At 65.1% G+C, this 10603-nt stretch overlaps 1 protein-coding gene across 2 annotated transcripts; it reads left to right on the forward strand.

The window, feature by feature from the left end:
* Positions 1-209: 209 nt before the first annotated feature.
* Positions 210-10455, forward strand: LOC309577016 (laminin subunit beta-2-like). 2 transcript variants are annotated; one of them, XM_082288675.1, is made up of 33 exons: positions 210-387; positions 558-721; positions 814-949; positions 1141-1214; positions 1316-1504; positions 1580-1643; positions 2547-2749; positions 2837-2957; positions 3260-3448; positions 3519-3698; positions 3775-3887; positions 3974-4053; positions 4132-4267; positions 4426-4581; positions 4693-4820; positions 4903-5020; positions 5126-5318; positions 5389-5532; positions 5639-5870; positions 5946-6109; positions 6186-6410; positions 6948-7162; positions 7255-7351; positions 7420-7792; positions 7864-8048; positions 8126-8367; positions 8435-8638; positions 8731-8875; positions 9177-9384; positions 9466-9607; positions 9698-9874; positions 9951-10110; positions 10192-10455. In XM_082288675.1, the coding sequence occupies exons 1-33, from the start codon at positions 330-332 to the stop codon at positions 10326-10328; spliced, it is 5352 nt and encodes a 1783-aa protein (XP_082144801.1). In that variant the 5' UTR covers positions 210-329; the 3' UTR covers positions 10329-10455. The 2 variants fall into 2 exon arrangements, with proteins under 2 accessions (XP_082144801.1, XP_082144802.1); XM_082288676.1 differs by having other exon boundaries at positions 6189-6410.
* The last annotated feature ends 148 nt before the right edge of the window (positions 10456-10603 follow it).

Consider the following 10603-nt stretch of genomic DNA (forward strand, 5'->3'; position numbering starts at 1 on the left):
AACTGTGTGTGCCTGTGTCCGATGTGTGTGCGTCCCCTAGCCTGCTCCTGCCTCCTCCCGCCTGCCTCGGCCGGCCCGCTCCCCGCTCCAGCCGGGATCCGCCCCGCGCTTTCCGCGCAGCCCCGAGCGCTGCGCCTGCCGCCCAGTTCGGAGGGGCCGGGAGGGACCGGGACGGGGACGGGGACGGGGACGGGGACCGGACTGGGAACGGGAACGGGAAGGGGAACCGGTGGGTCAGGACGGGACGGGACGGGACGGGACCGGCGGGCACCTGCCGAGCGCCCCCTTTGCGCCCCTTTCTGTCCCGTCTCGCCCCGTCGCGCCCCGCGATGCGGAGCTCGGCGAAGTGGAGCCCCGCCGCCCTCCTGCTGCTGCCGCTGCTGGCCGGTGAGTCCGCGCCCCCCGCCGCAGAGGGGCCGGTGGGCGCCAGGGTCCGGCCCGGCCCCTCCGCCCTGTTTCCGGGCGGCCGCGGAAGGGGCCCCGGGCGCGGCGGGGGGAGTCCCAGCCCCGGGCCCCCCCGCGCCCCGCAGCGCCCTCAGCCACCCGCCGCTTCGCAGGGCTGGGGGTGGCCCTGGCCCCCGATTCCCCCCAGGGTTGTGCCCGCGGCAGCTGCTACCCGGCCACCGGGGACTTGCTGGTGGGGCGAGCAGCCCGCCTAAGTGCCACCTCCACCTGCGGGCTGCGCCGGCCTCAGCCCTATTGCATCGTCAGCCACCTCCAGGTGAGTGGGGCGGGGCCCGGGAGGACTGGACGAGGAATGGGGGGCACGGGACAGGGTTGGGGACACACATCATTGAGCCTCCCAACTCGCAGGAGGAGAAAAAGTGCTTCATCTGCGACTCGCGGCGGCCCTACGATGCCCGCACCAACACCAACAGCCACCGCATCGAGAACGTGGTCACCAGCTTTGCCCCCCGCCCCAAGAAAGCCTGGTGGCAGTCAGAGAACGGTGAGTAGTGGGTGGGGGTGGTGGAGCATCCTGTCCTGTCCCGGGGGGCTCTCCTTCCCTTCCTCCCACACTGAGGAAGTGTGACTCAGCCTGTGGCCGCGGCCGCACCCCTGGACCACTGCCGGCTGGGGGGGACAAGCCCCCGGGACCTGTGAGTGGGTGCTTCCACTTGTCACACTTGTCATCCCCAGGTGTGGAGCACGTCAGCATCCAGCTGGACCTGGAGGCTGAGTTCCACTTCACCCACCTCATCATGACCTTCAAGGTGGGTGCCAGCGTGTGGGTACCCAGGCTGGGATGGGACAGGATGGAACATGCCCTCTGGGACTGTGGGGCTGGCCCCCATCCCAAATGAGTGTCTTGCAGACCTTCCGTCCTGCGGCCATGCTGGTGGAGCGCTCGGCCGACTTTGGACACACCTGGAAGGTGTATCGCTACTTCGCCTATGACTGCGCTGCCTCTTTTCCCCATGTCCCCCATGGGCCCCCACGCCGCATTGATGACATTGTCTGCGAGTCCCGCTACTCTGACATCGAGCCCTCCACTGAGGGGGAGGTGAGGCCCTAGTAGCATCCCAGGAGGGTCAGGGGACCCCCTGCACTGCTCTCATCACCTTACTGTCCCTCCCAGGTCATCTACCGCGTGCTGGACCCTGCCATCCCCATCCGGGACCCCTACAGCCCTGCCATCCAAAGTGAGTTGCCAGCCATGTGGGCTCCTGCTTGGCTGCTCTATTTTGGGCGTAGCTATTTTGGCTGCTCTCTCCCTGCTCTGGGCCCTACACTGGGGTCAGGACCCGATCCAGCCTGTGGGGTGTTGGGCCCCTCCTGCACCCTGCCCTGTGAGAGCAGCTAAAGGTCAGGCTGCATTGGGTTAAATGGAGGGGGACGGCTGTGCTACGACTGAGCCCAGCACCAGCTGTGGTTTGAGATGGGGAGTCAGGCTGGGCACAGGACACAGTGGGTTAATCACCCAAGGCTAAATTTAGACTGGGAGCAGGAGGGGAGGAATCTGCAGGGCAGGGCTGCTGGGAAGCTGCAGTTCTGGGGAAGCCATCCTGTCCTCCCAGGGCCCTCAGGCTGCGCCCACCAGGCACAGCCATCTCCTGGGCACAGCCCCCAATGGTGAGTGCTCTAAGACATCTAAAGGTGCTGTGCCAAGGGTGTTGTTCTGCCCTGGGGAGGTCTCAGCCTGCCTCTGCTGTCGGGGTGCAGAGCCCAGCCCATACACAGCCAGACTTCGCACAGCCACGTGTGTGGGAGCTGAACCCTCACACCTACGTATAGCCCAGCCTGGCCACGTGCAACCACGTGCCTGTGAGCCAAACCATGCACGGCCCTGGGCCAATACTGTATGATACAGAAAACCACAACAGCCCAGCCTGATAGCGTGCAGCGCTGCATGGATGCCCCATGCCGTGCACAGCCCATCCCAGCCATGCCCAGCAGAGCAGAGCCATGCCCAGCTCCTCTGAACCACGCACAGAGCCTCCTATGCCATGCACAGCCCAGCCCAGCTCAGCTGTGCCCAGCAGGGGTGAGCTGTGCCTAGACGTGCCCAGGCACCCTATGCCAACATGGATCTCTCCCTGCCCTAGACCTGTTGCGTGTCACCAATCTGCGTGTGAACCTCACCAAGCTGCACACACTGGGGGACAACCTGCTGGACTCACGGCGGGAGATCCGGGAGAAGTACTACTACGCGCTCTATGAGCTGGTGATGCGCGGGAACTGCTTCTGCTACGGGCACGCTTCTGAGTGCGCCCCGCTCAGCGGGGCCCCCGCCACCAGCGATGGCATGGTAGGGTGAGCCAGGCCCGTGTGCCCTGCTGGAGCTGGGTAGCTGTGCCACCTAGTCCCGCAGCTCCTCACCGTGGCATCCTGGCAGGTGCACGGGCGCTGTGTCTGCAAACACCACACCCAGGGGCTGAACTGCGAGCGCTGCGAGGACTTCTACCAAGACCTGCCCTGGCGCCCAGCCGAGGGCTCCAGCACCAACGCCTGTCGCCGTGAGTGCCCCTGCTGGCACCGGCTCCTGGCACAGTGATCCCGGTGCCAGAGCTGTCAGGCTGTGCTGTGCCAGGGGTTTTGGGGTGCTGCACAGTGGGATGTGGTTTGGTGGTGACTGGCATCATGCAGACTGGCTGGGGGTGTTTGGGGTGCTGCAGGCTGTACTTCAGGGAGGTTTGGGGTTGTGGTGCTGCATATCAGAGTAAGGAGAGTCCAGGCAGAGGAGGTTTGGCACTGGGGGTGCTGCCTGCCAGGTGTGAGCTGTGGTGCCGCATGCCGTGCCCTGGTGCTGTCCCTGCAGGCTGTGACTGCAATGAGCACTCGCGGCGGTGCCACTTTGACATGGCTGTGTTCCTGGCCACGGGGAACACCAGTGGGGCTGTGTGTGATGGCTGCCAGCACAACACCATGGGCCGTCGCTGTCACCTCTGCAAGCCCTTCTACTACAAGGACCCCACCAAGGACCTGCGGGACCCCGCGGTGTGCCGAGGTCAGTGTGGGATGGGCTGTGCAGGGTGGTGCTTTGGTGGTCACGGTGCTGACCCTGCCTGTGATCCCAGCCTGCGACTGCGACCCCGAGGGTTCTCTGGATGGTGGGCTGTGCGACAGTGCTGATGACCCAGCCAGGGGCCTGATTGCGGGGCAGTGCCGCTGCAAGGAGCACGTGGCTGGACCCCGCTGTGACCGCTGCAAACCTGGCTTCTTCGGCCTCAGCACCAACAACCCACAGGGCTGCCGGCGTAGGTACCGGGGTGGCACCTACTGGGGTCAGGCATGTTGTTTGGCATTGCTGGAAGCTGCTGGCTCTCCGTGCAGGGTGCCAATGTGACCCCCGTGGCACGGTGGCTGATGGCAGCCGATGTGACCCTGTCAGTGGAGAGTGCTTCTGCAAGCGACTGGTGACCGGGCGCAGCTGCAACCAGTGCCTGGTGAGTGGGCTGTGCCAGGGTCCATGCACAGTGCTCAGGACTATAGCACACAGACAGCTGCTCTCTAACACCCTTGCCCTCTGCAGCCCGAGCACTGGGGACTGAGCCACGACCTCCCAGGCTGCCGGCCCTGTGACTGCGATGTGGGAGGTGCTCGCAACAACCTGTGAGTCTTTTGTGGGGATGCAGAGGGCAAGGGGCACCCCTGCTGGCATCAGGGCTGATGGTGCTGCTGGGGTACCAGGTGTGCCATGGGGACAGGGCAGTGCCAGTGCCGCAGCCATGTGATAGGACGACAGTGTGAACAGGTGGAGCCTGGTTTCTACCACATCAACCTGGATCATTACACCTATGAGGCAGAGGATGCACGGCTGCATCAGGTAAGGAATAAAGGTGTCCCTGGGGAGCACATCAGGCAGAGCAGAGCGGTGGTCCCCAAACCAGCAGGCAGTGGTCTGCCTCCCTACCCAGGGCAGAGCAGTGCCTGCTGGCCAAGGCAATTTTTGTGGTCCCATCTCACAACACCTGCTTGCACCAGGGCTCGGTGGTGGAGCGTGAGCCCCCCACAGACCGTCCAGCTTCCTGGACAGGGACAGGCTTTGCCCGTATGTTGGAAGGCGGCTGGGTGGAGTTTCATGTCAGTGATGTGCCTTTCTCCACTGAGTATGATGTGGTCATCCGCTATGAGCCCCAGGTGAGCACCAGATGGTGAAGCCAGCAGTGTGATGGATCGCCAGATTGGGAGGTAGTGGTGGGGAGTTCCAGATGGTGAGGCTTTTTGACACTGCCCCTTCTCTGCCATCAGCACCCAGAGGCCTGGCAGGAGGTGGGGCTGAAGGTGCTGCGCCCCAACCCCGTCTCCGCTAGCAGCCCTTGTGGAAACACCATCCCTGCCGATGACCAGCTCTCCACCAGCCTCCCCTCTGGTGCCAGGTAAGCACCTCAGTACGGTGAGGCTTTGCTGGGGCTCACTGGAGACACATGGCTGCCATAGCTCTGCTTTGCCCCCATCCAGGTATGTGGTGCTGTCCCAGCCCATCTGTCTGGAGCAGGGTATCTCCTACACCCTCCGCCTGGAGTTGGGCTGTGCTGCTGCTCGGCAGGATCCCACTGCCAGTGTGCTCATCGATTCGGTGAGGGGCAGATGGGCAGTGGGATGGGGGCAGCAACCCTTCAGGGGGATAGAATGCAGCCATAGGGAGAGAGGGACATGACACCCCACTGACTTCGCCCTGTAGCTGGTGCTCCTGCCCCGTTACTCCTCGCTGGAGATGTTCATTGCGGGCGACCCCAGCTCCATGGAGCGCCGGGAGACCTTTGAGCGGTACCACTGTGCCCAGCCCTTCCACGCTGCAGGGCCCTCGCCTGTGGCTGAGCCCTGCTCCAGCCTCCTGCACAGCCTCTCAGCCTTCCTGCATGACGGGGCGCTGCGTGAGTACCCGCACCCTGTCCTGCACCCTGTCCCACAGCAGCTGACACTGACCCCGCTCTCTGCCTGCAGCCTGCCTCTGTGATCCCCAAGGCTCGCTCAGCGCTGAGTGCCAGCCCCAGGGCGGGCAGTGCCAGTGCAAACCCAATGTCATGGGACGGCGCTGTCACCGCTGTTCTCCGGGAACCTTCGGCTTTGGGCCTGGCGGGTGCCGACGTGAGTGCCAGTGGGAGAGGAGCCTGGGCACCCCAGGGCTGGGGGCGTGGGGAAGGGATGCTGTCTACAGCTCGGGGGCAGACGCTGTGGGTGCTGTGCTTTCCAGCATGCCAGTGCAGCCGTGAGGGTTCAGTGAGCACCATCTGCGACAGCACCACAGGGCAGTGCCCCTGTCGTGAGGGCACCCATGGCCCACGCTGTGACCGCTGCCAGCCTGGCCACTGGGGTTTCCCTGTCTGCCGGCCCTGCCAGTGCAACGGGCATGCTGAGAATTGCGACCCTCGGACAGGCAGCTGCCTGCGCTGCCGTGACCACACAGATGGTGAAAGGTGCCAGAGGTAGGTGGGGTATGTGCCCAAACTGGGGCAGGATGCTGCCAGCAGCCCCGGCTCCTGCTGACCTCCTGCCCGCAGGTGCGCAGCCGGACACTTTGGGAACCCAGCGCTGGGCTCCGGGCAGCACTGCCGGCCCTGCCCCTGTCCTGAGGGGCCCAGCACCCCCCGCCACTTTGCTGCCTCCTGCTACCAAGACAGCCGCTCCCAACAGGTCGTCTGCCACTGCAGCCCTGGGTACACAGGTGGGTACCTGCCACAGCACACTTGGTGCCCTCCGGGGTGCCCTGTCCCCGGGCACTGCCCAGCACTCTGTGTCAGCAGGTTCTCGCTGTGATGAGTGTGCCCCTGGCTACTATGGGGACCCTCTGCAGGGTGGGCGCTGCCTGCCCTGCCAGTGCCACGATAACATCGATGTGACGGACCCAGAGGCGTGCGACCGGCGCACAGGGCAGTGCCTGCGTTGCCTCTACAACACAGCAGGGCCCCACTGTGCTGAGTGCCAACCCGGCTTTTATGGAGATGCCACACGACACAGCTGCAGGCGTGAGTACCCGCTGCCATGCCGAGACAGACTTGTCTCCAGGGCCCAACATGCCCTTGGGGACCATGTGCACCCATGGCTGCCCCTGCTTGTACACAGTGCTGTGGAGTCCCTGCAGCCCTGCCCTGGAACAAGGTTGTCTCCTCTGCCCAGGCCCAGCACTGTGGCCCAGTCCCTGTCCCCATGTCCAACTTACTCTATCCCATCTACATCCTATTCTCATGCCCATTCCTGTCCCCATTGCCATCCCATCCCCACTGCTGTCTATCTGTCCCCATCCTGTCCTTATTCCTGATCCTGGTCCCATCTCCATCCCATCCCCACCAGTGGTCCTCATGCTGCTCCCATTCCACCTCCATCCAGTCCCAACCCCATCCTTGCCCAATCTCTGTCTCCATCCTGCCTCCACCCTAATCCATCATCATCCCACCCCTGCTCTGTCCCCATCAGAACTTCCATCCTATCTCCGTCCCAGTCTCATCCCCATCCCTGTCCTCATTCTCTCATCTCTATCTCTGCTCAGTGTCTCTTGGTTCCAGGTTGCTCCTGCAACCCCCTGGGCACTGACCCCAGCACCTGTGGGCCGCAGCAGTGCCACTGTGACAGGCACAGCGGGCAGTGCCACTGCCTGCCCCATGTGGAGGGCCAGAGCTGTGACCGCTGCAGCCCCAACTTCTGGAACCTGGCCAGTGGGCAGGGCTGCCAGCCTTGCGCCTGCCACCCTCAGCACTCCCTGACACCCACCTGCAACCAGGTGAGACATGACAGGGACAGGGGTTGGGGGGATGGGATGGGGCTGGAGGTGTGCTGCAGCAGTGCCAGCCTTGGCCATGCCATGTCTGTCAGTTCACAGGGCAGTGCTCCTGCCGGCCAGGCTTTGGGGGCCGGACATGCACCGACTGCCAGGAGCACCACTGGGGCGACCCACGGCAGCAGTGCCGAGGTGAGAGCTGGTGCCAGCAGGGGGACCACAGTGGGCCCCATGGTGCCCTGACACTGTTCTCCCTGCAGCCTGCGACTGTGACCCCCGTGGTATAGCCAGTGCCCAGTGCCACCGCAGCAGCGGCCACTGTGACTGCCGGCCTGGCATCTCTGGAGTCCGCTGTGACCAGTGTGCCCGGGGCTTTGCTGGTACCTTCCCTGCCTGCCAGCCCTGCCACCCCTGCTTCGGGGACTGGGACCGTGTGGTGCAGGATCTGGCCACCCGCACCCGAGCACTGGCACAGCGGGCCAGCCTCCTGCAGCACACCGGGGCTGCTGGCGCCTTTGAGGGCACCTTCCGACGGCTGGAGGAGAACTTGGCCACTGTACGTGATGTGGTGGCCACCCGCAACGCCACTGCTGCTACTGCTACCCACTTGACACATGCCATGGAGGGGCTGCGGTGAGCACCTGGCACAGGGCATGGCTCCCGGGGTAGCCCTGGGGGCAGCTTTTCACCCGCTTCCCTTGCAGGCGGCAGATCGAGGAGGCAACTGAGAGGCTGACACGGGTGGAAGGGGAACTGACAGCTGCTCAGGATGCCAACTTCAATGCCAGCCATGTGCTGAACACTGTGGACCGGGGCGCCCGTGCCCTCAACCACAGCCTGCAGTACTTGGAACAGCAGCTGCATGCCCTCAAGACCTCCAATTTCCTTGGTGAGCCATACCACAGAGCCAGGCCAGGGCGGTCAGGCCACGGCCAGGGATCTGACAGTGCCCCTGCCCCACCCCAGGTGCCTATGACAGTATTCGCCAGTCCTATGGGGAGTCGCGGGAGGCCGAGCACCAGGCAGACTCCTCCACCCGTGCCGTGCCCAGCCCTGTCAGCATCTCGGCAGCCACCCGTCACCGCACTGAGCAGCTCCTGGCCAGCCAGCGGGATGACTTCAATCGCCACAATGCGGCCAGCCGGCGGGCACTGATGGACCTGGCAGCAAGGGCACAGGCACTGAGCCTGCACCCGCTCAACGAGAAGGTGGGACCTAGGGAGGGGACTGGGGGAGCGGTACCCAGGGCTGCCCTGATCCCATGCTGCCTTGCAGGTCTGCGGTGCAGCGGGTGATGTGCCCTGTGCTGAGAGCCCTTGTGGGGGTGCCGGGTGCCGGGATGAGAATGGGGGACGACGTTGTGGCGGTCTGAGCTGTGGTGGAGCCGTGTCCAAGGCTGACAGCGCCCTGGACCGGGCACGCCATGCCCAAGAGGAGCTGCGTCAGGCTGCCAGCGACATGGCCCAGCTCTCCCACAAGGTTTGTGGCACACGGGTGCTGGTGCAATCTGGTGGCACAGCCACACTCTTCAGCCCTTGGGGCTGGCACCGAGGGTCTCTGCCCATGCTCAGGTGGCAGAGGCCAAGGGGAAGGCAGACGAGGCCCGGTTGCGAGCGCAGGCAGCCCTGGACAAGGCGAACCAGACCAGGGCCCGTGTGGAGAGCTCCAACAAGGAGCTGAGGGAGCTAATCAGCAATGTCAAGGCCTTCCTGAGCCGTGAGTGCTGGCATGCCGGGAGGGCTGGCCACCCCTGCCCAGTGCTTTGTGGCTCTGCACCTGCACCACACTGCACTGACCCTGCCCTGTGCCGCACTGCATTGTCCCAACACTGCATGTGGGCTCTGCCACCCCTTCCCCATGCTGCATTGCATGGTCCCTGCCCTGCCTCAACCATCCTGTGCCCTCCAGCCATCTCTGGCCTCCGTGCCCTGTCCCATGTTCTACTCTGCCTTTTGGTCTGCCTGCTCCTTCCACCTTGGCATGCCGGAGGGAACACAATGACTGCTTCTACCTGCAGAGGAGGGGGCTGATCCTGAGAGCATTGAGGTGGTAGCCAGCCGGGTACTGGAGCTGTCACTTCCCGCTTCACCGGCCCAGATCCACCGCCTGGCCGAGGAGATCAAGACACGGGTGCGCAGCCTGGCCAGTGTGGATGCCATCCTGGAGCAGACGGCTGGTGATGTGCATCAGGCTGGGCAGCTGCTGCAGGATGCCCAGCGGGCCAGGTGAGCCCAGGGACGTGAAGATGCAATCCCTCCAGGGACCCCCAGCCCAGGCTGTGCTGAAGCCTTGCCGTCTTGCCGCAGGTCACGTGCAGAGGGAGTGCGGGGCACAGCTGAGGCAGTGCGGCAGGCACTGGAGGAGGCGCGGCGAGCCCAGGGCATGGCTGAGCAGGCACTGCAGCAAGCTGCTGGTGACATCCAGCACAGCGAGAGAGCCCTTAGCATGGTAAGAGCCCCATCCCTTCTGACCATGGGACCCCATCCCCACCATGCACTCAGTGTGACTACACCAAACCCCCATGCCACCGATCCCCAGATGCAGACCCAGACAGGAAGTGCAGAGCAGCAGCTGGCGGGTGCCATGGAGCAGATTGGGCTCCTGGACAGGCAGACTGATGCCCTTAAGGTGAAACGTGCCAACAACAGCCTGGCAGCCACACGTGCCCAGGAGGCAGCCAGCACTGCGCGGGACCGAGCCAGCGAGGCCAAGCAGGTGGGTGACCAGGCAGCACCAGTGTGGCAGCAGGGGTCCCCAGAGGATCCCGCTGACCAGCCCCGCTGCCCAGCAGGTGCTGGAGGGGCCACTTCGGGACCGGTACCGGACAGCACAAGAGCTGGTGGAGCACCGGGCGCAGGGCGCGCAGCAGGCGGGCAGCCGGGCACAGCAGTTGCGGGAGGAGGCTGCAGGGCTGCTGCAGGACGCCCAGGACAAGCTGCAGCGGCTGCGAGGTGAGACCAGGGGGGCATGCTGGGGTGGTGGTGGGGGCAGTGGTGGGGACCAGGCTGACTCATGTTTCCCTGTCCCTGCAGTGCTGGAGGAGGAGTACGAGCGGAACGAGCGGGTGCTGGACGCCAAAGCAGCCCAGCTGGGTGGGCTGGAGGCCAGAATGAGGGAGGTGCTGGCCACCATCAACCAGCAGGTCCAAATCTACAACACCTGCCAGTGATCCCCCGGAGGGGCCTGGACCCCCCTAGAGCACCCAGCCTCCTGCCGCCCAGCCTCCACCTGCCCCCGCAGCGCTGGGTGGGGCGGGGGCTGCAGGGTACCCCCGTGTGAATAAAGTTACAGAGCAAGACCGCCTCACCACCGCCCCGTGCCGTGGGCCCGTCTGCCCCGGGGGCCCACAGCGGCTTTCCCCAGGGTGGGAGCTGGCCGCCTCCGGGTGTGGGCCACAGCGGGGCTTGGGGTCGGGCGGTGGGGCCGGGAATCAGCAGCGGGGCT

Source organism: Coloeus monedula (genome assembly GCF_965178545.1).
Source record: "Coloeus monedula genome assembly, chromosome: 11".
NCBI lineage: Eukaryota > Metazoa > Chordata > Aves > Passeriformes > Corvidae > Coloeus > Coloeus monedula.

Excerpts from the sequence above, each read along its gene's own strand:
- LOC309577016 (XM_082288675.1), top strand. The coding sequence starts at position 330 with ATGCGGAGCTCGGCGAAGTGGAGCCCCGCCGCCCTCCTGCTGCTGCCG. Across the intron at positions 4,821-4,902 it reads AGCCTCCCCTCTGGTGCCAG|GTATGTGGTGCTGTCCCAGC; the intron begins GTAAGCACCTCA and ends GCCCCCATCCAG. Across the intron at positions 8,368-8,434 it reads TGCACCCGCTCAACGAGAAG|GTCTGCGGTGCAGCGGGTGA; the intron begins GTGGGACCTAGG and ends GCTGCCTTGCAG.